The 25,921-nt window shown below is 35.9% G+C and overlaps 4 protein-coding genes and 1 non-coding gene across 22 annotated transcripts; 4 read left to right on the plus strand and 1 right to left on the minus strand.

The window, feature by feature from the left end:
- Positions 1-5,718: 5,718 nt before the first annotated feature.
- LOC137714660 (wee1-like protein kinase) lies at positions 5,719-9,677 on the minus strand. Its single transcript, XM_088690477.1, has 10 exons — positions 9,385-9,677; positions 9,210-9,270; positions 9,044-9,119; positions 8,674-8,940; positions 8,380-8,447; positions 8,160-8,269; positions 8,037-8,077; positions 7,746-7,894; positions 6,670-7,023; positions 5,719-6,062 (listed from the first exon to the last, which is right to left on the minus strand). Exons 1-10 carry the CDS (start codon positions 9,588-9,590, stop codon positions 5,967-5,969), a joined length of 1,428 nt encoding a protein of 475 aa, XP_088546603.1. The 5' UTR covers positions 9,591-9,677; the 3' UTR covers positions 5,719-5,966.
- Positions 9,678-11,148: 1,471 nt separating this feature from the next.
- LOC137715947 (uncharacterized) lies at positions 11,149-15,173 on the plus strand. Of its 17 annotated transcripts, none has more exons than XM_088690490.1 (12): positions 11,149-11,432; positions 11,515-11,582; positions 12,502-12,541; positions 12,624-12,682; positions 12,770-12,983; positions 13,076-13,404; positions 13,496-13,621; positions 13,700-13,815; positions 13,912-14,006; positions 14,163-14,248; positions 14,377-14,507; positions 14,708-15,173. In XM_088690490.1, exons 1-12 carry the CDS (start codon positions 11,381-11,383, stop codon positions 14,784-14,786), a joined length of 1,395 nt encoding a protein of 464 aa, XP_088546616.1. In that variant the 5' UTR covers positions 11,149-11,380; the 3' UTR covers positions 14,787-15,173. The 17 variants fall into 17 exon arrangements, with proteins under 17 accessions (XP_088546616.1, XP_088546615.1, XP_088546613.1 ...); XM_088690489.1 differs by having other exon boundaries at positions 11,215-11,432; positions 13,697-13,815; positions 14,163-14,254; positions 14,613-15,173; XM_088690487.1 differs by having other exon boundaries at positions 11,215-11,432; positions 13,697-13,815; positions 14,163-14,254.
- Positions 15,174-15,503: 330 nt separating this feature from the next.
- On the plus strand, positions 15,504-15,575 carry TRNAD-GUC (transfer RNA aspartic acid (anticodon GUC)). Its single transcript has one exon. It is a non-coding gene; the product is annotated as a tRNA-Asp (tRNA).
- A 672-nt stretch (positions 15,576-16,247) lies between these two features.
- Positions 16,248-19,191, plus strand: LOC137715406 (autophagy-related protein 18a). 2 transcript variants are annotated; one of them, XM_068454731.2, is made up of 4 exons: positions 16,248-17,232; positions 17,942-18,149; positions 18,625-18,751; positions 18,895-19,191. In XM_068454731.2, the coding sequence occupies exons 1-4, from the start codon at positions 16,369-16,371 to the stop codon at positions 18,983-18,985; spliced, it is 1,290 nt and encodes a 429-aa protein (XP_068310832.2). In that variant the 5' UTR covers positions 16,248-16,368; the 3' UTR covers positions 18,986-19,191. The 2 variants fall into 2 exon arrangements, with proteins under 2 accessions (XP_068310832.2, XP_088546623.1); XM_088690497.1 differs by lacking the exons at positions 18,625-18,751; positions 18,895-19,191 and adding an exon at positions 18,459-18,618.
- Positions 19,192-20,786: 1,595 nt separating this feature from the next.
- Positions 20,787-22,073, plus strand: LOC137714811 (glutathione S-transferase F13-like). The gene is made up of 3 exons (XM_068453944.2): positions 20,787-21,098; positions 21,199-21,247; positions 21,428-22,073. Exons 1-3 carry the CDS (start codon positions 20,952-20,954, stop codon positions 21,883-21,885), a joined length of 654 nt encoding a protein of 217 aa, XP_068310045.2. The 5' UTR covers positions 20,787-20,951; the 3' UTR covers positions 21,886-22,073.
- Positions 22,074-25,921: the final 3,848 nt, after the last annotated feature.

Consider the following 25,921-nt stretch of genomic DNA (forward strand, 5'->3'; position numbering starts at 1 on the left):
CCCTCTACTGGATTTTATTAATAATATGAAGTAAAAAAAAAAAAAAAGTAAAACAAGTGGGGAGACTAAGCCAATACACGCTAAAAACAATTAACGAAAATGATATGGTCTAGTTTACGACTTCTTCAACTTCAGCCACCTGAAATTGATTTTCCATAATTCCGTTGCTCATATTTCATTGCCAAAATCCATTTCCACAGCAACAATTTGCTCCTCGTGACTTCGAACGGAAGAATGGAAGTTCGACACAGTCTCTTCTATAAGACTAATCAACAAAATCGGGTACCAAGTCCCACCACGTAAAACTTCTATTCATTGCACCAAAATTATCAAAAGCATCTGCCAAACAATTCCCTTCCCTGAAAATATGCGAAAAAATGCAAGTGCAAGCGAGCAATATGTCATAAACAATTTGCCCAAGAAACTTTAAGAAACCATGGAATATCCATGGAGTGAGTTGATAGTAGGCTAATGACATGCATAGAATCTGTCTCTAACCAAATGTTATGCCATTCTTTATCCCATGCACTATAACAGAACAATAGCTAGTTAGGACAGGAGGTTTTTCGTTGTACCAATACACACTATTATGCAGTGTTATAATTTTATTTAAATTATAATACGTGTATTTAATTTTTATTAAATACCTTAAAAGTAAGACATATGAAACATAAACATTGCAAGTATCCAAAATACAAGACATATGAAACATAAACGTTGCAAGTATCCAAAATACACATATTTCTCGACTAGGACATATGAGATTGAAGATGTAGATGGGAGTCGGTATAAAAAATTACCTTGGCCTTTTTCTATATTATTCACGAATCACAACTTCTAATTTTCGAAGCTAAGCATTAATGAACGGTTCAAATTATAATATTGTATGGTTCAATGATGCCAGGTAAAGAAAATTAACTCTTTATATGTAAAGAAGCCAAACAGTCTACCCATGATTGCACAAATATGATTAAGGAAAAACTATAGAATAATAAGCATGAAAACCAGAATTGGTGGATTGTATATCTAATTAAGCTTAATTTTCAGCTAGTAAGAACTGTATTAATACTGATCACAGTTAATTTGTTGCTGTGCTTAGTTATAATCGGATAGCTGGCTAGTTTAGAGCAAAAGTCAAGAGAGTTTTCTAGTGGAAATGTCCATGTGATCGTCGTCACGTGTGACATGAGTAGGATTTAGGCTTTAAGCTTTTGGAAGTATCAGAGGAAGGCTTATAATATAAATCCTTCAATTTAGAGACCAAAAAAATGAAAAGATTATTATTCATTTTAGGGAATTTTAACGAAAAACCCGCAGTACTGTTCACTTTAACGAAAAATCACATTTTTATACTAAAAAGTCAATTCTGATACTATTCACTTTACCCTTTATTTTGTCCTTATCGTTAAAACTCAAAGTTTTCAAATCATTTTCATTAATTTTTCTTTCATTTTATAGTCGTCGATCTAAATAGAAAAGACAAAATAAATTCAAAAAACTATCATAACCGCTGATCTTCCATTAAACACAAAAAAAAAAAAAAAAAAAAAAAAATAGCGAGACCCATCCCGTCGAAAGCTGCACAACATTCTGAGTCCCCATTCAAGTGCTTGGGACTTCACCCAACTCAAAATAGTCATGGAACCACCCCATTTGTGAGTCCTGCTGTCCTCAATTTTGAGGAAATATATAGGGTCTCCGGCCAGTCCTTTTACTATGGGGACTGGAGTTTCAGCCCCTTATAAGTAACAAAATCTCTAAATTTATGTGCATACAGTCGTAAAAGGGTGATGCGGACTTTATATTGGGTCTCTGGAGATGGTTAGCCGTTGGCATTGTCAAAATTCCATTGCGTGCTGTTAGCTGCTGAGGGCCAATCAGCAGGCGCTACTTACAACTTTGGTAATAAAAGAAAATTGTGGCAACTGCTACTGCTAACAACCCTTATGGCTTTTATGCCAACTTCCAACTAATTAGATCCATGTTCATTGTCTTACAATGTTCACCAATAACTTGAGAGAAGAAGATCACTGGATATTCCAAAATGTAGCCGGAATTGACGATGTCATGAGAACAATTATGCAGTCAACTTTCCAGGTTTGGTAACAATAATTGATAGTATTCTAACACCGCCTGCTCTTATTGGATATCAGTAGTTAGAATTTTCCGTCAGATTTATGTTTATATATTAATATACATAGCCATAGGAGAGGATCTTTGACACTCTTTTTTACACAATTTTTTATCTCCATCTATCTTTTAGAATATTATTCATACATCATCCTTACAAAAAAATTTAAACAAACCCAAAATTATTAAAACATTCATTTGTAATGAAAAAAAATGAACGATTACGATTCTACAAAGAAATCTCAAACCCTTAATTGAACGGTCAATTGTTTCAAATTTGGGTGATTTTAGGTAAACATGATCTTTGAGGGAAGATATAAAAGATAAACGGTTCGGATCGTTAAAATATATTACAAAGTGGGCCCCATAAAATTTGTGTCAACAATTGTATTAAAAAAAGTAGCAACACGGATATGTCGTCATATATATAGCCCCATACATACATACGTATGTATATGTGTGTACAATCCTACTCTCCTAAGGTTCTCATTTAGAAGACATGTGCAGACCAAATGCATATTAGTGTTTGTAAACATTTTAGGCCTTTGGATGAAAGATATTATAATCTTGTGGATAATACGCATTTGATCCTCAAAAACATCCCATGCTCTACACAAAAGGGGTCAGGAGTGGATTAAGCCTCACAATGGGCTAACAATAATGTGATTCAAATTACCTTTGACGAGAATCGAATTTAAGACATCTCACTTACAAGTGAAAAGAAATACAATTAGACTGTAACACTAAAGGATAACACTGCATGCTATTATTGGATATTAGAAAATTCGATTAGGTTGAAAATAACTAAGGGCTCAATTTAGAATATTCCAACTCCAAGACAAACTTTGTACGTGTTTTCTGTTTGCCATCGAAAACTAGTCACCAAATACTACAAAAATGTTGTGTGGATCGATAATCTTGCCACCGTATGAGTTAGGTTAGATTAGGTATATGCATGATGTGGGAGGACATTAAGATTTTGGATTATGCGATCGGAGCATCCTCATCTAAAGGGCTGAAATATTTTGTAAACATGGTGCTGATAGAGAACAAGAGTTATTTAGTTTAGGTAGGAGTATCCGGTAGGGCTACCAAGGTCGGTTCTGGGATTTTTGAAACCCGGATGACCCAAAAGAATGTATTCTATCTTCATATGAGAAAAATTATTTGTTTCACGTATAAGACTTCGATAAAAATATACTTAGAAAAACATTTCAAACTCAATAATCTAGAAATATGAAAAATTAATTTATTTTGTATTGAGAGAAGGGGAATAAAAAAACTCCGGGCTTACAAGTAGATAGATGATGAATTTGTTTCCCTTCAATCTAAACTTTTAAAGTATTTTTAAATTACTCATGAGTGTTTTTTCTTATTTACTAATCTTGTCAATATGAGACTAAACAAATAATCATATTTTCGGGTCTTTAATTGGTATGTATAAACAATGAATGAGTACTAAATTAAACCTAGTATTGGTAAAGACATTCATACATATTTCTTGAAGGCTAATGCTAGGGATACCAAATTTTGAAAAGGGTGTGATGTGATTATTGATAATTGAATTATTATTTGTATGTTGATTAACATATCTATTTTCTATGGATGGCACGTCATCCCGTTCCTCTTAACTTAGAATAGTAAATATTGTTTGTAATAAATATATACATATATATATATATATATATATATATATTAAATAATGTGTACATGTACCATGATGTCCGTGTTAAAGTTATAAGGACGGACCAATGATTCAATATTAATATTGTCTTCAATTTAATCACCCACTCATTCAACAAAAGTGAGAATTTTTTTCCACTGAAAATTCAGTGTGATTAGGAATGAAACCGTGTAACTATAAGATGTAAATTTCTGGCAAACGAAGCGGGATATTCAACATCCTCCACCAAATTTTCTGTCAGGATTGAATACCAACATTACTTAACCTTCCAAAATTTCAGTGCTAGCCTCTACCGTCATAATCAATACACCCGTTTATCAGAAGACTCTGATGCAAAAGAAATTCACATGCCAATAAATTTTGGACAAGTAAAATTAAAAGCCCTTCATGACATAATCAACTACTAAACTCACTCATTGGGGGCCATTTATTTAGGAATTGGATCCTCTCCTAGGCAAAGCCTCATGATCCTTCTGATCCATTAATACGGATCGTTAAATTTTGATCTAACTACTACAATTATTATAATTTTTAAAGAGATCATTTGTTTGTAGTCGTTGGATCAAAATCCAACGGTCCATATTATTGGGTCAGAAAAATCCCAAGAATTTGCCTCGGAGAGGATCCAATTCCATTTATTTAATATGGCCCCTCCACATCTATTTATAAGCTTCTATACACTTATCTTTTCTTCAAATTAATTCAGCTTGCCTGTGTTGATATAAGTGAGCGAGCGTGTGACTAGTTTGCTTCAATGGTGCTTTCCTGGATTCTCCCAGCACTTCACTTTACTTTTGTTCTTGCAAATATGGTTTACAAATTTGGTCTACGTATTATTCTTTGTTGAAGGTTAGATTTGAAGTGGAATAAATGTCTAAAAACTGGAACCCACATAACTACTAACTAGTAATTAAAAAGAAATTAATAACCAAACAGAAATTCGTAAAAATTGGAAAGAATTAAAAAAGCACATAGCATTTTGAGCTCAAAATTTCGTTAATTTTATACAACAGAAACCATTGCTTTTGATTAAACTTCTTGATTATTTGACCAAATTTTATAAGTTTATACACTTATGAAAACATATATGGATATACCCCCTTAATAATTTTGATGCCCCCAATTTTTTTTGGGTTTCGGATGGTGGTCCAACCTGCACTGGGCTCAGGCCAACCCTAAGGGCTACTACACTACGACAACGTATATAAATTGTAGGTACCACGAATCAGTTGATGGAATTATGAAACAAGAGTAATGTTAGGGAAACTAAATTTGTAAACTAAATGATGTGTCACCAATAAGAAATAAGCAAGTTTATCAACACTTAAGTAATAATTTAATTATCAACTTCTATGTCATCTAGTTTACAAAATTTAGTCTGCACATTTAATCTTCCTAGCATTACCCATGAAACAAAATATAAGATTTACATGAAACAAGATCACTAAGATAATGGTATATTAAACCAATCAAACAACGCATGTGATAAATTTAAAACAATTTGCGTTGTATTATTAGTCTAGAATGCCAATGAATGTAAATTCGCCTAGGGAAGAGGTGTCTGCATGTGCAATCAGAAGCATAATGTGGTCCAAAAACCTATACTGAAGTTTTTCTCCTAGTTTGGTGCTATCTTATATGTGTAGGTTGTAGTTACAATTTATACCCCTTATGATTCAGCTACAATGGACCCGGTCGTAAGTGACTCAAAGAAGCAGCTCATGAGAGATGCTTCTCCTTAAAATCACTAGCCATAATGATATTTTATGAAAAAACAACGAAAGTGATTTATGGAGAAGCACATCTCGTTCTCCTCATAAGTGATTACACTCGTCTCAGAATTACTTTCCAAATGAGCATTTAGAATGAATAATAAGAGAAATAGAAAATCCATTTCAAGTGTATTCCGAGTGAATTAGACCTTTTTCATTAGCAGCACATAACCAGGAGTACATGACCAAGAATTCCTCGAGCCACAAAATACATGCAACGCACAAATGGGAAAGTGCATACATTAGAGGAATAACTTGTAGATTACAAAATTGGTCATTCTTCACAAACTTTACTTTGCCTGTCTTGCAGGGCCTGCTGATGCCGCATACGGATGGCGAATGCAACAGGCCATTCTCTTCCAAAGGCGATCGTTGTTGCCCTAGGCTCGTCCATTTCGCCGCACCTTGTCAAAAATTGGATTCTCGACCAAATCTTTCGCTGACAGCCTCCAGACTGGATTTGGATCCAACATGACCTGAGAGATTTATTAAAATGTAATGCAATCACCAACGCTATCATAGGGTTCATTTAGTAGCACAAACCAACCAAGAATCGTACGATGCACATGTAGATTGCAACCGATTTCTTAGGAAATTAACGATAGTGACAGAACAACTTGACTATATCCAGTAATAGCATTCATGTCAACTGAAACAATGGATATGCAGAATCACAGACAATGGTATTGTTAATATGCTTTTGAATGAAAGTGTCACGGGTGTTTCATCTCAAGAGCCTCTTACTAATATAAGAAGGCAGAAATTCCGGTGATCATTATCTTTCCATTCTATTCTTACTTGTAATTATCAAGATTTTCAAGGAAAGAAAAGGAGGAGATAAACCATTTAATTCATTCTTTCTTCTTAATACGCGCTCATACCGCAGGATAAGTTCATAACTCAGAAATACGTAAACAGAAAACAAACACCATTTCCTTTAGCAAAGATTAATAAATACCATTTCCTTTAGCAAAGTTTGGCATTAAGTAATCCAGCATGAGAAACATCATTTTCGCATGCAAATTAATTGCAACAAGTACAAATAACAAAAGTGAAACAGTCACAAGTTCACAGCTATGTTACCTTAAGTAAGTTCTGAAATTGCAATGAATGACCAGGAAGGAGTGGCAGCTTTCCCTCCCTAAGATGTAAAATTTGAGGCCCTGATTCTGGTAAAGGCGAACCTCTAATCAGCTCATAAATAGCAACTCCCAATGAGAAGATATCGGCCTTGTCAAGATCATCATATTTCTCATTCAGGATTTCCTGAGGCATATATCGAGCATCACCCTCTTCAATTGGTAGGCTCTTATCAAGTAGAGTTGCACATCCAAAGTCACCAAGCTTATAAACACCATTCTTCACATATATATTATCAGGTTTTACATCTAAGTGAACTATTCCTCTCCCATGTATAAACAGCAACGCTTTTGCAATCTGTACATATTTTTATACAAGAAATTAGCATATGCCAACAGAAGTGGAAACCTTGTCAAGTTAAAGTGTTTGAATTAATCTAAGACTACAGCCTGGGAGAAACCAAGATAGGATCTCAGATATGTGTCAATGCCAGTGAGTATGCATGCATGCCAAAGTGTCTGTGATATGAATATGGACATACATTATATTAAACCAATTCTGTCTAGTTTACAGTACACCCGTGATCCCCCTTCATGATAGTATTTTCTGTAGAATCAAGTAAGCAAAGGACTGAGCTCAACACCAAAATTAGAACTTCTAAAACATTCATACGGATGTCAAGGAAAGGGTATATCTCTCAAAATACGAGGAATACAGAACACAAAAACACACACATGCACACACATTTGAATATATCATGGTTTTCGAAAATCAAGAATTCATGATTGAATGCACTCTATAATGTAGAGGACAGTATATGAATTGAATATTAGGATTCAATATAGGCGTTTGTAATGAAAGGGGTAAACAGTTGATTAAGGACCTAGCAACCCTGTTTCTTGTTTCATGAGTGTTGTTTCATGAGTGAAGACTTCATTGGCTTCTCAAATGTAGTAAAAATGGATCTCTGCTATGTACGCAATCTATTAAAAGTTTTGGTGCTAGTACGTGTTTACATGGGTTACTAACTTACTATTCAGTTTCAAGTGAGAAGCTTGTTAAAACTCATCCACACAAACCTGATACAAGGCTTCTAAAATCTCCCCCTCTTTGAATGGTTGGGACAACTTGTTGATGGATAAGCTGTGATCACATAATTCCATCTGAATGTGGAGCTGCTCATTTTCAAACCAAGACGAGCGGTATCCAACAATGTTTTCATGGGACCCTACAGAAAGCAAAACAGTTAAACCCCGGGCCCTGGAAGGGTGGACTGCCGTGGCTCGCCACCAGCCGGTCCCTTTTAAAGAAAAAAAAATTGATGAAGCACAAACACAAAAATTAAAAGACTAAAAATAATGGAAACCTACCTAAAGCCGCCAGAGATTGAACTTCCATCATAGCCTTTCTCCTGCAAAGGATACAAAAAGTAATAATGCATAAGCAAATGGCTTCAACAAATGACAGATATATCTAAAGCATGAGTAAGCAACCTTTCTGTGTCCAGATACAACTGCTTCATGCTACGTTTCACGGCATACAAACAACCATCAATTCTGTTCAAGACTTTGAATACGTGACTGAAGTACCCACTGCCGATTTGCTAGAAGGAGAAGGCAAATTACAAACAAATTAGCCAAGTGCACAATATTAAAATTTATAACTAGATAGCATATGCTTAAATCCATAAAAATTTTGGGATTTGGTAAATACCTCAATCTCGTGAAAATCAGCACAGTAACGTGAAAGGCCATTTCCGCCCATAAAATCAGGGAAGAAAGCTGGAGATTGCAGCATTAATAATTAGAACTTGAAGAATCGGTAAACACCATACAGGCAAAATACCAGCGGCTGGGGGGGGGAGGCCAGCCCGGAGTGAGCCTCCCATAGAGGCAAGTGAAGTTGGTGAGCCGAATGATGGGCAACTATCTCCTAAATGAAGTATGGGGTTTCGACCAATGTCTTAATATTGAAGTAGTTTCTCATTCGCAACTAACAGAAGCATACCTGCACATTTCGATCTTTGGTTTCCAAGAGGATCAATGCCCATTTCTGAAGCATCCTTAATATACGGATTCTTAAAGCAAGGAGGAGGCATGACACGACAGCGTAAAGCCACAGCAGATTGAGATACATAATTTTGCACCTTCCGCGGTTCTGTTGCTGTTGGTTTCTCTATCATAACCTCATCCATGCCAAAAACATCTGCTTCAAGCTCAACTATCGGCTGATTTCCAGACAATGTAGGGCTGAGAGGATTCAACGAGATATCATCTGCAGAGAGTATGAACTTTTACTTGCAAGACCAATTACCCAAGTAGCTTTTCATCAAAATTTACTTCATAGTAAAAAAGTAAAAACAAACTTTTAGCCTTACTCTGACACTGTCTTCGCCTCTTCGATTTAAGGGTATTCGATTTCTCGGGTGATTTGGGGCAAGGGATGTTTTCCAGCTAAAAATAGAAACAAACATATTAAAGCAAGAGTCTTTAATCCCAAGTCAATTTTACAGAAATTGTGAAACCCAATCCAACCCATTGTACCTTGGTGCAATCCCAGCCGTTCATCATATGCTGATTATCCGGTGTTATATAATCAGGAGTGCTGCATCAATCAAACCCAAAACAAACCAAAAAAATCCGAGTTTTCATCAAATTTTCGAATTCAAATACCAAAAAGCTTGAAAATTTACAAAAGTAATAACGCGGAGGATCATACCAGAAGAAATCTTGGCTGAGAATGAAATCCCTGTCGTCGACATCGGTGTCCACGTCGGTCCCGAGGGGAGCGGAGGAGGCAAGGCTGCCGTCGGCGGCTCGGGCTTCTACAAGGTTCTGGAAGCGAGAGGGGTTAGATGATGACGTGGAAAACGACGATTGGTTCAGGGTTTCCCCTAGCTGAAGCCTTGCTAGCGCTCCCTTCATCTCCCTCCGATTCTTCCGCTTCTTCTTCTTCTTCCGCGTTTCTAGGGTTTTGCTCGAATCGACCGTCTCGTTCAGTGTTCTTCTTGCTGACGTATTAAAAAATTTAAACTTTTGGGATTTCAAATCGCGCGCGACAAAATGATTGGCTGAAATGGATCTACTGTGCGCTACCGTGATATTTGATTTAGACCGTAGGATTGGCATATCAGGGGATGAGTTGATGATTCTGGTTTCGCTAGATGATGTGGTTGGGGCTAATAGGATCCTCTCCTGATCCTTTTGGTGAGGATCCTTATAATTCGTAAATCGTGTTCATTTATTATATATCGTATGGTCAATTTTTGTTAGGTACTATTTATGTTTAATTTTAAATAAAAATATTTAAAATAATTTCTAACCATACGATATACGATAAACGGATGCAATTCACGAATCTCGGGATCCGCACAAAGAGAATCCAGCAAGGGTTCAAATTCGTGGTTGGGATGGAATTTTCTACCGGATTACCGTATCAACTGAAACACCAATTATATTATACTAAAATTTGTATTGAATTTTGTACCAATTAACAATTGTACAATCGAACCGTATATTTTTATACGGTAATGGTATCTAAAACCTCTACCGAACTATACCATATCAAACCAATGTTATATAATTATATATTTATATTTTACATCATTATAACTACTATTAATTAAGTTTTGTATAGAAAAATAATTCTCATAAAGATGAATGATGAATATTGATACCATGACATTTTGAGCTTGTTTGGATCTGCTTTTAAAATGACTAAAAGTGTTTTTGGTAAAAATGTTTTTGGAACCAATCCTTAGTAAAAATGCAAATAAATTCTAGAAAAACGCTTAAAGTGCTTTTTGGAAGAAGCACATAACTCGTACTTCTTGCAGAAAGCACTTTAAGTGCTTTTGGAACCAAAAAATATTTTATTTAAAAACGCTTTCAGTCGTTTTCAAAGTATATCCAAACGAGCCATTTAACACTACAAATATGACTATATGAGACATTTTATTCTACCTCAACAATAGATTTTGTGACTGACAAATTGTTTATGGATTCAGGTTTTTATGGTGGTATATGCAAGCCTTTAAATTCAAAATGTATAATCAAATATTGCATTTAATCGATATTTTTAAAATTATTTTGCTAATTTATCTAAAAAGGTAAATCCGTCACTAACAAAAATTCACCTTAAATTAATAAATTTTGAAGTAGACATTAAATGACAAAAAAAAAAAAAATAGTTCTTTAAAATATTGGACATTGGATGAGTCTAAATCAAAGGAATCCTAAAAAAGACTCCTAAATATTTATTGTTGTGAAGTAATAAAATTAGTGGGTTAAATAGTTAATTTTTTTAAGAAAAGAAAAATCAATAAAGATCGAACTTTTACCAAATTTTATATATTTTTCATCACTGTAATAAAATGTTATTGACGCACATCCTAAACATAAAAGAGAAAATTATGATAAATGCGATATCCAATTTTTGGTTTGGCCCAGTGTGCAGGATGGGCTAGGCTCTAGTTTTCTCTTTGGGCCTGTCTCGAGACTCCGAGCCCATCGTACAGTTCGATAAACTGGAAAAATTCCTGGCAATTCCAACCCAACGTACAATATCATAAATCAATTTCTCCCAACTGAAACGGCGGTGGATAATACTGAAGTTCCCGGGAGGAGGAAATTGGCGGCAAAACCCTCCGCCTGCAAGCCCCTTTCCTTAAACCCATAATTTCCTCCGTCGCTGAAGATTTCTAAGCTCCGTCGCCATGCTTACGCGTCGTTTTCAGACGAGTCCAGATTCTGATCAGAGCATTTCCGGTAAACTCTCTCGTTTTGATTGTGTAAAATTTTATTTATTTGGGATTTTTGGCTTAGGTGTTTTTGGTTGTTCATCTGGCAGATGAGGAAGAATCTGACCGAGAATTTCCCAACAATTGCGCTGCGATTGGTGGTTCCGCCAAGAAAAAGGTTCTTATTTTTCCAGGAGGATCCTATTCTCTTTGAGGATCTGATCCTCCAATCACATCTGTTTATGTACATCGTACGTTAAAAATAATTGTAAATTTTTTTATGTAAAATTGAATATAAACAATAGTTAATAATAATGTACGATGAACGGATGTGATTAGAGGATCTCTGAGTTCCTCACAAAGAGGATCCAGCAAGGATCCTCTCTCCTTATTTTTATATTTATTTTGCGAGAAAAATTGGAGCAATAATCCCGAACTTTGGCCTAATTGGAGTGATCTAAAAATCCATGAGTATTGGTTCCTGAACTAAAGTTCGGATTTTTAGTAGCAACCAAAGCTCTAGTTGAGCCAAAGTTCAATGACAATTTCTCCAATTACCTCTTATTTTGCTTTAAACTTCAATGTTGTTGATTTAATTTGTATTTGTGTGCATTGTTTATGTAATTTTAATTGATCAAGGGTTGATGCAGTGTGTTTGGATATCAGGAAAATATGAGAAAGTAGAGAAAATTATGATAACTACTTTTCTGGTTGTATTGACAATTAGACTAGTTGGCCAATGCAGTGTGCCCTGCCGACCCTTTTGCACCGAATTTGAATCTCCCTTTCGTAGTTTAGAATAGAATATCGTCTTGTAAAAAAAGTGATTATAATTACAATGTTTTGCTTTTAGACTACAATTAATAATATCTTCATTAACTGAAAACAAATCGATAATTAGGCTGAATAACCGAACCGCTGTCATCATGACATGTGTCACAGTCTTGATCAGAGAAAGATTTCCTGTGGCTTGAGGTCAGAGTAATTTTGATGAGCCTATGCAGATGTTTTCACTTGATTGTCTACATTAGTAGAAATTAGAAACTTGTGTTGCAGGAAAAAGATGGTTTATTAACAAATATTCTATTCCATAACAGGAGGAGTTACCACTTTCATCACGGCTGGAAATGCTCAAAGGTATTGTGGTTTTTCGAAAATGGCTACTGGGGTTGTACTGGCATACGCTCTTTTGAGCAGCAGTATTGTTCAATTGTTTCAGATGTAGGTGCAAGTGTGTATGCCTGCAACTTGGAGGATGAATTGAGCTCCGATGAAGAGGTAGTATGCATTCAGATATAGATATATCTTTTTCTGTATTGTGTTTTAACGAAGGATTAATGTGCTTGTGAACTGTTTCTGGAAAAGGGGAACAACATGCGTGCAAAAGTTTCGGTTACTCTTGGTGCTAAAAAATTGCAAAAGGATTATGTTCATTGCATTGGAAGAAGTGATAAAGAAGATGAATCATACATATGGTCTGAAGTAAGTAAAGAAGCTGAGGCACTCATGCGATTGAATGAAAAAACTTCATGTTCATCACCAAAATCTGATGATTCGAAAGTGAATAAATCGTTCAAAGGTAATCTGTCCTGTTTGAAAGGCGACCCTTAAACTTTTGTAAATCGTCAGTCTGTAGTGTGTTCTGTTAAACTTGATAATCTACTGTTGTAGGAGTGAAAGACAAAGGCAAGCCAAAATTTTCCTTCCATTTCAAGACTCAAAAGGAAGGACCCTCTTGCTTTTCTGTATCTAAAAACAAAAGTGATATGTCATTCAAGGTTCAACAAGTGCCTGAAATGTTGAAGGCAATTGAGCCCAGGACCAAAGAATATTTGGATTCTGAGCTTATTGAGGATATTCAAGGAGAAGAGGAAAATCAATTGGAGATTGTTCCTGTTGACGTTAATGAACTTGGGCATGGATCTATTGAGCAGTCAATGGTGGAGCTTTTAGATGGCCTTCAAGATACGACAACTATGCTGAGAGGAAGATCTAAAATGGTTCTCTGTCTTCTTCTCTTCAAACATGTTTTTCTCTTCCTTTTCCCATTTACATTTTTCTGTTCCCTGTTTCATCTAGCTTTTGTTTCAGTATCGTAGAAAAAGGCGTAAAAAGGCGCAGCCTGTTATGAAGATTGTATCTTCACTTGGAGATAGAGTTATTGACAGTGAAAGCTCCCCTGAGCACTTAGGCCTGGGATCACCAAGTAATAGTGAGGTATCTCTCTGTACTGATTTCCTTATATGTTCATTCCTGCTCAAATTAGTACTTTATCAAACATATAGTGTTTAGCAGGCCGATGATCAAATTCTGAAGCTTGATAAACCGGAGGTAAAGAGGCAAACACTGGTAGATCGCTTTCAAGAAGCTTTGAGTGACAGAGCCCTTGTTGCAGTGCCTAAACCATTAAGGTAAATCGTGTGATCCTGTTATAAGTGTAGTCGATGTTAGTACAAGTGAATTCTTTACTGGTTGCTAAATGTGCATATCTACCGGCAATTTTGTAGAATTGGATTATTTGGGCAACTGCAGCAGGTCGTGCAGAGTGAGAAAGAAAGTGATATGGAATTCTTGAAGAATATCGAGAATGGAGCTAACCAAAGTAACAAGGCCTTGCAATTATTTTCTTTTTAAGTTAATTTCTGCATGCATAGACTAATTGTATGGGAATTCTGCAAAATATAGTGTTAGTTCTTCTAAAAAAAATTTCTGCAAAATATATGCCTTGACTTTATTCCTCGTTTCTACACTTCCTCAGATGAACCAAGCTGCATTGATGTGAAAATTCTTTCAAGATATTTGGATGCGAAGTTGACAGTTTGCCACTGCTCGTTTGGAAACAATGTAAAGGTCGCTTTAATAATCATTTCTCAGACGTTCTTCTGGCGACATGTTATTGTGTGAATGCAAATGCAATTTTTCTCACAGCTTTGTTAGAAAGGATGACTGAAGATCTGTGTTTCTTTGTGCAGCGCCTCCCATGGCCAGAGAGCCCCAAGAATACGGTGAACGAAGAAACAACATGGACGGTTATCTTCAATCCAAGAGTTTGTGATGATGTTGACCTTGAAGTTGGCAAATGCATTCGTATTCACCCCCCATGGTATGATTACGAAATTTGAATCTTTGTTAGACTTTGCCTATTCTGCAGTACCATTGTATAACAAGTGTACGGATTAATGTAAGGCACGATGGATAATTTGGGCAGGAAGGAGATTCATGTGGGGAATGACAAAAGCATTATCTTATCCGTGTATTTCTCTGAGATTTCAATTTGACAAGATACGGTTTCTCCACGACCAGGATTGGTACGATATGTTCCAGCCTAACTTCAAAGTCCACCTCGCTCGATGCTCAACAATCATCAAGCTTTACATGGTAAGCGGGTTGAGTATCAATTGAAGGTGGTTATCCACAACCTCCATTCGGATTTTGTATTCATGACGGAGGGAACTATATGCTGCCAGTGTCGGAGGGATATCGTCTGCTTGAACATCGTTATGGCGATTCAAGTGGTGCAGCCAGTGAAGAAGTATTTTGGCTTTGAAATGAATGCTGTATTTGTGGGAGGAGTGGTTGGTTGGTGAGATTTCTGGTTGTAGTTGGTAGTGATCGCTTGATCGTCAATAGTTCTAGTGGTCCTGTAATTCTGATGGGAGCTGATCCCGATCCATTAAAGTATACACGAATTAATTGTCTGCTAATTAACAGATGAATTTGTAAACCACTATTAGTAAATTTCGGATTCGCTGATTTGGCGGGTTTTAAATTTTGGTTTTTCTTTCTCTTTTCTTTTCCCTTTGCTAACTTATGGAGAAGGTGTTTTATTCAAAACGGAAGAAGCATCATACGATCATGCATAAGTAGCGCCTAAGATGGCAAAAGTCAGAGAGGTTGATCGGTAATTCAAATATGATAATCAAGAAAACAAAAACGTAAGCTTAATTAAAAGATTCTTTCTATGAATACGCTGTTAGATGTAAATCACATACATGTTCTTGAGAGTTTGATGGATGTTATTGCGAGTAGTGTGAAATTGGAAAGTTAAGAAGTCGTCTTGAACAGTAAATATGAATAATTTTGCTCATTTACCAAGGAGGTCGTTGTAGTATAGTGGTAAGTATTCCCGCCTGTCACGCGGGTGACCCGGGTTCGATCCCCGGCAACGGCGCGCCATCTTTTTAAACCCATATTTTCTATCCCGACATTACAAATTTATCCCAAATCATAAGGTTTTTTTTTTATTATTTATTTTATTTTATTTTAATAAACTGTATTATCTATACTTTAAATTTATTTTTTCTATCCTGAAATTACAAATTTATCCCAAATCATAAGGTTTTTATTATTATTATTTTTTTTTTAACAAGCAATATTATCTATACTTTGAACCTATTTTTTCTATCCTGAAATTACAAATTTATCCCAAATCATAAGGTTTTTTTTTTTTTTTTTAACAAACGATATTATCTATACTTTAAACCTATTTTTTTTATCCTGAAATTACAAATTTATCCCAAATTGTAAGGTTTTTTTATTTTTATTTTTAATTTTTTTACAAACGATATTATCTATACTAAAAAAAATGGTACACTTAACCTCATAATAGATTGATAATAATGTAATTCAAATTTACTTTTAACTAAAATCAAATTTAAAATTTTATATGTGAGATGAATACCTAGCAATTCAATTCCTATCAGCCGTGGTTTCGACGCGAAACACATCTCCGCTTTTTCGTGCACTCCAATCAACGAACAAAATGGCCTGCATTTTTACAATGACAATATTGACCCTCTCTTCTCCCTATATTTGCCTCCAAAACCTACCTTCTGCCCAATCCCCGAAAAGGCTGAATCAGTAATTTGAACGGACTCTATCCTCTTCTAGTTTGGAGTTCCCGATCATCTAAACGTACCCCTCAGAATCCTCAAAAATCCCACCACCCAAATCCTCCTCCTCCGATGGCCACCCTCTCCGCCTTCTCGCCTCCCTCCTGGCCCGACCCCAACTCCGCCGCCGCCTTCCTCACCGATCCCACCGATCCCACCGACGACAACCCCACTTCTGTCGTTGACTCCAGCGACGACCACCACGACCCCCAATCGCCCCCAAACCCTAACCACAACCTCCACAATAACAACCCCTTCTCCTCCTCGCCCCCGGAGTCTTCCCCGCCGGCGCCGCGCTCGCCTCCGTCTCTTTTCCACGTCTGCTTCAACCAAGACCACGCTTGCTTCGCCGTGGGGACAGACCACGGGTTCCGGATCTACAACTGCGACCCGTTCCGCGAGCTCTTCCGCCGCGACTTCGACAATGGCGGCGGAATCGGCGTCGTTGAGATGCTATTCCGGTGCAACATCTTGGCCATAGTCGGCGGTGGGCCCGACCCTCAGTACCCGACCAATAAAGTCATGATCTGGGACGACCACCAGGGCCGGTGCATCGGTGAGCTGTCGTTCCGCTCCGTCGTCCGGTCCGTGCGGCTCCGGAGGGACCGTATCGTTGTCGTTTTGGAGCAGAAGATATTTGTGTACAATTTCGCCGACCTGAAGCTGCTGCACCAGATTGAGACGATCGCGAACCCTAAGGGGCTGTGCGCAGTGTCGCAGGTAGCGGGGTCGCTGGTGCTGGTTTGCCCTGGGCTGCAGAAGGGGCAGGTTAGGGTGGAGCATTACGTGTCGAAGCGGACCAAGTTCATTATGGCTCACGATTCCAGACTTGCCTGCTTTGCACTCACGCCGGACGGCCAGCTGCTCGCCACTTCGAGCAACAAAGGGACTCTCGTTCGGATTTTCAATACTCTCGACGGAACTTTGCTGCAAGAGGTATAATTTTATTTTGCTTGAAAAGCTCTGAACTTTGTCATAATTCAATGCAATATGTTATATATTTTAGCTTGAAGTTGGTTTCATATGATTCAAGAGAATTGGGATTGCTTGGTATCGAATTTCAGATATGAATTTAGGAGCTTTGGTTAATTTGAAAGCCTTGTAGCAGTATTAATCAAATTCCAATGCAAATGTGTTATATAATTGATCTTGAAGTTCTTGGCTTCTTATGATTAGAGAAAATTGGGGTTGCTTAGATCAACTTTCGGATATGAATTTAGGGTCTTTGCTTAATTTGAAAGCAGCTGTAAGTTGCAGGGCATGGTGACTTATATTTCAGTTTGGACTGGATTCGAACATTCTTAAGTTTGAGGAAGTTTGTTCAACCGTTAACGGGGATGTGCAAATGTTCACTCGTAATGATTGAGTATTTAGGGTACATTCTATATGGACTTTCAGTTTTGTAGTTGGTTGGGATTTAAATCAGCTACTGTTCAATGTTCATTACGAAGTCATGTTGTGTTTACGTGTTTGTTCTCTGTATGCTTTGCTTAGTGAACTTTGGAAAGACTGTTTTCTTCAGTTCTATTCATTTTATCTGAACTTTGAGGAGGATGCATCCCTCCTCCTTCATTGGAAGGTCTTAAGTGGTGTGGACGTATGATTACTGGTTGGTAGAATTATGGATGCTTTGCATACATTGCAGGTAAGAAGGGGTGCAGACAGAGCAGAAATCTATAGTTTGGCATTCTCTTCAACTGCCCAGTGGTTAGCGGTCTCAAGTGACAAGGGAACGGTCCATGTTTTTAACCTCAAGGTTAATTCTGGATCCTCTGGAAATGAGAATCCCCGAACTGCATCTGATCCTAATCTTGCGGTTTCATCATCAAACTCTTCTCTTTCTTTCATCAGAGGTAAACTCTGTCTCTCCTTAGTCTTGCTGTTTCATCATCAACAAATGATTAAATTGTTCTGGTTTGTTTGCTGCTCTAAACATTCTAGATTTACTATTGACAAATGGTTTGTTCGGGGATATATGCTTCAAGGGGAAGAATTTGAAGTTACAGATATGATTTAAGAACTACATTTGTATATGCCAGTGGCACTTGAATGATGGGAATAAATTTTTCTTTTTCCCTGTGTTCAATACCATATGCTGAAAACTAGTGAACTTTGAATTATCCAATGATACACAGAAGGAATTTGTGTGCCGTGTGAAACAGTTGTTAAAAACATGGTGCAATCCGCAATTCCGCATATGCGTGTGATGAAGTTTGTGTCTCTCCTCTCCTTAATTTGTGATACCATGTGTACTCTTGTAAACCAGCAAATGACATATTATGCTTATCATTCTTAGACCAATGGATCTGAGTGAGGTTTGCATTGCAGGTGTGCTGCCCAAGTATTTTAGCTCAGAGTGGTCGGTTGCTCAGTTTCGCTTGCTTGAGGGTTCTCAGTACATTGTTGCGTTTGGTCACCAAAAGAATACTGTGGTCATTCTTGGCATGGATGGGAGGTAGGAAAACAAATTAGTTTTCGATGCTTTGGCACTTTAGTCATGACGGAACCATATTAATGAATCATCACTCGTGCATATGATACAATGGTAATAAATGTTTGGAGTTTAAACACTGTTATGCAATTTGCATGTCGATGCAGCTTCTATCGATGCGAGTTCGACCCAGTGAACGGAGGAGAGATGACCCAGCTGGAATATCACAACTTTCTAAAGCCAGAAGAAGCCTTTTGAAGTGAAGTATTGTACCATTCATCCTTTCTTACATATAATGTCCTCTGGAGTCTGGACTATTTGGTCTGCTGCTATGTTTTCTCCGTAGTTTTAGGGTTTGGGTAAAGCATGCTGTAAATACATGAGCATTGTAAATTTGTAAATTTCTGAGTGCTGTACCAGTAACGAAATTAGAAAATGAAAAAAATAAAATCTAACTTAAGTTATTTCATGGTGTTGATTTGTGTTCCCAAATTGATTAAGCTACACCAGCGGATGCTTCAGTGGTGGCATCACAAGTCAATCATGTACCGTTATGCATTTTAACTTACTCACATGATAGTGTTTGATTGGTCTGTGATACAGATACTGTCGACATCACGTTTGGAAGAGCTTATAAAGTCCTCAAAACTCTGAGCTTCTTGTGTTATTGTTAATTCTAGTGTTGTGGCTTCCTAAGTTGCAGATTAAAAATCTAAATTAGTTCTGAGGTTCCACCTCTTGGCCATTGGTGTGGGAAATTGCAACTTGACCGTTGATGGTCACAGAATCAACTAGGATCCTATGTTTTATGCTCCCTTTCAATGCTTTGTTTTCTTAATTGTTCTAGTTCTTAAGACTTGATTGTTGGGTTTTATGTGTCTGGTAAAATATGGATACGAAAATCATTTTAGTTCTTAACATTTTTTGTTAAAACATGAAAAATCGTAAAATTGTGATTTTTCATTGAAATGCGTAATCAAATACTTTTGAACAAAACGTAATCAAATACTTAACAATTAGAAATCAGATCAATTTATTACTTTTTATATTTTTAAGCTCTCTGATTCTTTGATCCTCCTATTTTTGTTCAGTAAACATGCTAAAGTGACCCTTGTTAAAAATGTTGTACTCACTGTTAAGAGAAGTGCTAAGGAGACCCTTAAAATTGAGAAATTTTTTATTGTAACGGGAACACGGATGGTACACTATGTGTTTTTATTTAAGTGGTGTGAAATTTTACTTTTTAAGTTATTAAATTTTTTACACACATCCCATCATTTGCAAAATAACACATGGTGTATCACTTTGTATTTCGGTTACACTGAAAAATCTCTCTTTAAAATGAGATTCTCTATGAACTCTTTATCATCTCACTTGTAACGTTAATTTTCGTGTCAACATTATAAAACATTATGTCTAAAATATGAGGTAACATAGTCTATAAAAAGTTTTTTGAAAATCTCCTTACCATCCCTCCATTATTAATCGCTAATCTTTTTACTTGATCTTTGTGCAGTGTTTAAAAAAAGAGAGCATATATCTCAAGATGCTGCCAATCATTTTAAAATCAGTGCACTGAAATCTTTGTTTGACGAGACAATTGATGCTATTTACACACATTTTTTTTACCTTTTATATATAATTCTTAATTTTCGACCTTTAAATCGAAGAAATTAAAGAAAATTAAAGAATAAAAATTAACAAAGAATACCCTTGTGTGGACAACGTCACCCGATGTTTTATCACCAACATAACATAATAGTACATATCTATAGTCTATTCATACAAAGAAGATTATGCCCAACATTTCACTTTGAGTCCGTCTAGTTGGATAACAGTTATCGACACTCTAAAATAGTCATTCTGCAAGCTAACCAGTTGCACCAATTTGTTCGTATCGCAAACACTCGATTCATACGTCGCGCTGTGAGACAATTCGTCTGTCGTCATTGCATCGGGGCTTTCATTCAACCATGTGAAAGATACTGAAGTTTGATCAGCAATACTGTGCTACTGTTCTTATTTTTCTGACATCAAACTGTAAATTGTTTATTTGCAGTAACAATACAAGTTTAAATGTAAAAAACCGACAAAGAGTATCTCAAACAAGATGAATCCCAGAGCCTTAAGTTATATTTAATAAGGACCTTGGTCTCCAATGCATACATATCTTCCCCAACATCTCTAGGCACTAGCACGTACTAAGCTCCCTTCTACTCCAACAATGGTGCTCAAGCTGCATGGACTTTCTGTGTCGATTTCCACAGCTCGCGTTGTCGCTTGTCTCCATGAAAAAAGCGTTGATTTCAAGCTTGTCCCCGTTGATCTCTTCGCCTGCGAAAACAAGCAGCCTGAATTTCTAGCCAAGAATGTACAGTTTTCATTCATTTCCAAACATTTTACAAATCTCCATGATTTTTGTAGCTGTATATATAGAAGCTCATTGTATTTTCTCCATCATGTTCGTGCAGCCCTTTGGCAAAGTTCCAGTACTAGAAGACGATGACATCACACTTTTCGGTAAGTGCTTTATCTTGGCTAGCGATTTTCACACTCGTTCTTTAGCCTCCTGCATTTCTTCAGACCGTAAAAAATACTGATGTAAAATATGTAGGGTGAAGTGCAGATGGCTAAAAGATGGGTAACGAAATTTATGACAGTTTCTAGCTTAACCTTCTTAATTACCATTTGTTACACCAGAATCTAGGGCAATCACAGCATATGTAGCTGAGAAATTCAAGGAAACGGGACATGATCTCATTCGTCATGAAAACTTGAACGAAGCTGCGTTGGTGAAGGTATGGACAGAAGTGGAATCCCAACAATACAACCCTGCAATTGATCCAATTATTTTCGAGTTTTTCGCAAAGCCTGTTGTAGGAATGGAACCAGATCAAACAGTGATCGATGCAAGTTTGGAGAAGCTGAAGAAGGTGCTTGACGTGTACGAAGCCAGGCTGAGCAACAAGAAGTTCCTTGCTGGTGATTTCTACAGCCTAGCTGACCTTCACCACTTTCCGGGCACTTTTTATTTCATGAAGACGCCTTGGTCTTCGTTGGTCAACGATCGTCCTCACGTCAAGGCGTGGTGGGAGGAGATTTCAGCTAGGCCTGCCTCCAAGAAAGTGGCTGAGGGTATGAATTTTGGTGAAGTTTGACTGGTTCTGCTATGTGTTATTTGAGACGAATGTTTTGGTTCATATCTTCGGTGTACTACTAAGGTTTAAGCTTGCATTCTTCCGACTTGTTAAGTGAGAATATTGGATGGGTAAAAAGCAAGCTATACAAATCGACAAAGATTGAAGCTTTGACTCAACCTATGACAAAAACGAGACAATTCTAATAACCCACTTTTGGCCTAAATTAATTATACATGGAAGACATTATTTTAAGACTAGTTCGCTCTACTCTAATAGAGTGACGCAAGACGAATCAAGGGTAAATAGAAAGAACGGGGGATAGTAACTTGGGATTTACTCAACCAGAGGCAACAGAGCAAGCTCAAGTGCTCAACATTGTTAATCATGGATTCACTCACACGACCAAATCAAATGCTTGATTTTCATCTGACGTAGCACCCCGTGTTACGGGTACGCTAAAACGTCTCTCCTATAATTGTGGGTAACTGCTTTTCTCTTCATTTCATTAAGTATGGCTATTACCATTAGTGAAGCTGTTTTCTTAAATTACCTTGATCTTTTGATGTTATCTTTGTTGAAAACATTCGTTATGATTTCAATTGTCAATTTATTTCCTGTATAAATTAAGTCATGACACTTTGTGTTTAATATTTTATTTTTCTTAACGTCAAAATTATTCTTCTTACAACAAAACCGAAGACTTGGCATTTGATATGTGTTTATAGCTCACGAAAGTTTTGGCACAAAATCAAGTGCAATGATAATTTAGGTGGTTGCATCAAAATTAATTTTTCTATATAAACCTAGCTATTATTCTTTGGGGGAAAAATATTCTCATTCAGCTATTCTTTTCTCTTCCAAACTCTCTACGAGTGTTTCCCAACCTCCTCAACTATCATTCGAGGATCATCAAATTCTCTAAGATTTTTATCCAAAAGAATAACAAAGTTGTTCATCAAGAGAATTATTACAAGTGTAGCGTAATCCGCCATAACATGTTACGTTAATTATCTCCAAGTAACAAATTTACACTTAAGGGCGGATTTCTCACACATTACCTCGAAATCATTTTTCTTCAATCAAGCAGCAATCAACGTAAGTTTCCAACGAGGTAATATAAAAGTTAACTTTTTTTTCTTTCTTTCAAATAAAGAAAAGCTAATGACATTAAGGGAGGCCACCAAGCCCAAATGCGTTTAAATGTGCTCTTAGTCTAAGAAAGTGATTCTCACACATTATTTTTCTTTGATGAAAACACATAAATAAACAATATGCGTGGAAACCATATCTCATAGTTTTTTCCGTTTAGAAATTAGGCCTGTCCTAAACAATAATTTTTTGTGTATGGAGGAGCGTGACCAGCTCCATTGTCCACCTGCTTCAAGAGAAATTTTTCAATGTGCGGAACAGGAGCACATATCATTATACAAGTGGAGGGAGACTTGAAAAATTAAAATTCTCTCCCCTTATATGATTACATATGTAGTACCACGCCATGTTCTTGACATATTGAAAAATCTCTCCTACTACTTATGCTTGCTTTTTACAAAAATCGTATTTTGACTTCAGTTGTGTGCCTAACAATTGGTCTCCTCATAGTCCGGACCTATCTCTTGATTGTAGCCTTGTGCAACTTTCTCAACCTTAAGGAAGTTAAAGGGCAGTACTAAAGGAAAGAAAGATATATTACATCCTCCGCTTTTGGCTTAGCATACAGATTTAGTTAGCTACATCATTGGCACAATGATCTCCTCACAGCAGATGCAGCCTCAATTCCTCTCTCACTCCCGATGAAAGGTAAGAGCTTGTTGGAAGACAACCGTTACTTGATAGGAAGAACCTTCACAACAATGACAAACTATTGGCTAAACGAAATAGGAAATTATGAAGTACTGAATTTGCATATAGAAAGACGATGGATTCGTGTCTTATACCAACGTACAGATAAATGCTAGAAGTAGCCACAAGTAGAAGAAGAGGAAAGATTGAGACTTTCGTGGATAGCTAATGAAAGATAGAACATTTATTAGAAGGGAGAATTCCTATTGATTTCCGAATTGATTCCCAGCAGGGGCAATCATTTGAACAACTCCTAATTCTATTGATTCGGACTAGCGGATCTGAATACGGAAAGTATGGAAAAACATCTTGTAATGTATTTAACCAGCAAATAGATTATGCTCCTGCGAAAGTAATATCTTGTTCATTCAGACCAAAAATATTTCTTCGTGCAACGGTAAAAAGAAAAAAAAAGTCTTTTTTTGGGAAAAAAAAATACTATTTAACAATCGAGTTACAGGTCTTTAACATATTCATACTTAAAGAACGCAAAACTTGGCTTGGATCAAGGATGGGCACTTGGTCACAAAAGGGAATCTACTCTTTCCACTTGCCTAAAAAGGCCACCAAGCCCAATTGCATTCAAATACGCTCATGGTTTAAGAAAGTTTCACACAATTTTTGTTCGATAAAAAAAACATATAAAAAACTTCATTTTAATGTTTGGTAAAAATGACTTTTAGATTAAAATCATGATTAAGATCAAAATCTAATTTTAGTCACTTGATACATTAATAACCTCATTTATTAATTATATATTGATTTTTTAATTATTTATCTTTTTCTTCCCAATTTTTAATATATTAATTTTATTTCATTATACTTTTCATTTTCATTTCATTTATCGTAATATATTTTGTTGTAAACATTTAGATAAACTAATTTTTTGTTATACAATATATTTCGATGTACTTTATCTTTTTATTTAGGAACATTAAATTCATTATAATACATTTAGGTACACACATTTTGATACAAACATTTAATTACATTAATTCAATATAATACATTTCGGTACTAACATTTCAGTGCGTAGATTTCGGTACACATATTTAGGTACATTAAATACATTAGTTCAATATAATACATTTCGGTACACACATTTAGGTACATTAATTGAATCTTTCAAGTTTGAAGAATGTTAAATAAAATTGGGAAGTGTTATTAGCACTTCAAAAATCTCATTCTACACTTATCACAAGTGTATTTTTCTTTCTAAATATAGAAAGATTGGAGTGTAGAATGAGAATTTTGAAGTGCTAATAATAATTCCCATAAAATTAATAAATTAAAAAACTCTTTTTTGGTAAAAAAAAAATTAAAATTTGTATGTTAATAAATTTAAATATTTAATGGGAGACATTAATAAAATGCACATTAAGTATTTTGAATTAAGGACACATCAAGGGATTATAATCAATATGTAATTTAATACCAAATTTATTTTAAATTTCAATCTTCTTGAATGATTAAAGTTAAAAAACCCCAAAAACATAAATAAATAACATTCACAAAAATTTTATCTCGTAATTTATTCAGTATAAAATTTCGCCATATCCTAAACAATTACATGAGAGAGGATCCTCTTTGTAGATATCATGCAGTCAGAAATAATTATAATTTTTTTATTTAAGATTGAATATAAACAGTATCTGATGAAAACTGACTGCACGATTTACGATAAACAGATGTAATTAAAGGATTTTAGGATTCTCACATAGAAGATCCAATAATAATCGGGTAAAGTACAAAAAACTACCTCAACTATTGGGGTGACGACAGTTTCATACCTCATCTTTTAAAATTGACAATGTCATACTGCATCTTACGAATTTGTGACAATGCCATACCTCCGTTAATTTTTCTGTTAAATGCTGACGTGGCAAGAGACGGGGACCACTTTCTATTAAAAAATTAATAAAATATTATTAAAAACTAAAAAAAATATTTAATATTTTTTTAAATATTAAAATAATAAATAAAAGTAAAATTAAAAAAAAAAAAGGGTAAAGTACCAAAAACTACCTCAACTATTGGGTTCATGACAGTTTCATACCTCATATTTTGAAATGGACAATGTCATACCGCATCTTACGAATTTGTGACAATGTCATACCTCCGTCAATTTTTCTGTTAGTTCTTTTGTTAATTACTGACGTAGCTTGATTCAAGACATACTTTCTATTAAAAAATTATTAAAAACTAAAAAACAATT

The sequence above is a fragment of the Pyrus communis genome, chromosome 3, assembly GCF_041283825.1.
Source record: "Pyrus communis isolate YQ-2024b chromosome 3, ASM4128382v1, whole genome shotgun sequence".
Classification (NCBI taxonomy): domain Eukaryota; kingdom Viridiplantae; phylum Streptophyta; class Magnoliopsida; order Rosales; family Rosaceae; genus Pyrus; species Pyrus communis.

Coding starts and splice junctions, on each gene's coding strand:
- LOC137715947 (XM_088690478.1), top strand. CDS start 11,515: ATGAGGAAGAATCTGACCGAGAATTTCCCAACAATTGCGCTGCGATTG. Junction 11,583..12,501: donor GTGGTTCCGCCAAGAAAAAG/GTTCTTATTTTT, acceptor ATTCCATAACAG/GAGGAGTTACCACTTTCATC. Junction 13,622..13,696: donor GATCACCAAGTAATAGTGAG/GTATCTCTCTGT, acceptor TATAGTGTTTAG/CAGGCCGATGATCAAATTCT.
- LOC137715406 (XM_068454731.2), top strand. CDS start 16,369: ATGGCCACCCTCTCCGCCTTCTCGCCTCCCTCCTGGCCCGACCCCAAC. Junction 17,233..17,941: donor ACGGAACTTTGCTGCAAGAG/GTATAATTTTAT, acceptor CATACATTGCAG/GTAAGAAGGGGTGCAGACAG. Junction 18,752..18,894: donor ATTCTTGGCATGGATGGGAG/GTAGGAAAACAA, acceptor ATGTCGATGCAG/CTTCTATCGATGCGAGTTCG.
- LOC137714660 (XM_088690477.1), bottom strand. CDS start 9,590: ATGAAGGGAGCGCTAGCAAGGCTTCAGCTAGGGGAAACCCTGAACCAA. Junction 8,078..8,159: donor TTGTATCTGGACACAGAAAG/GTTGCTTACTCA, acceptor TATCCTTTGCAG/GAGAAAGGCTATGATGGAAG. Junction 6,063..6,669: donor AATTTCAGAACTTACTTAAG/GTAACATAGCTG, acceptor TAAATCTCTCAG/GTCATGTTGGATCCAAATCC.
- LOC137714811 (XM_068453944.2), top strand. CDS start 20,952: ATGGTGCTCAAGCTGCATGGACTTTCTGTGTCGATTTCCACAGCTCGC. Junction 21,099..21,198: donor CTGAATTTCTAGCCAAGAAT/GTACAGTTTTCA, acceptor ATGTTCGTGCAG/CCCTTTGGCAAAGTTCCAGT. Junction 21,248..21,427: donor CGATGACATCACACTTTTCG/GTAAGTGCTTTA, acceptor TTGTTACACCAG/AATCTAGGGCAATCACAGCA.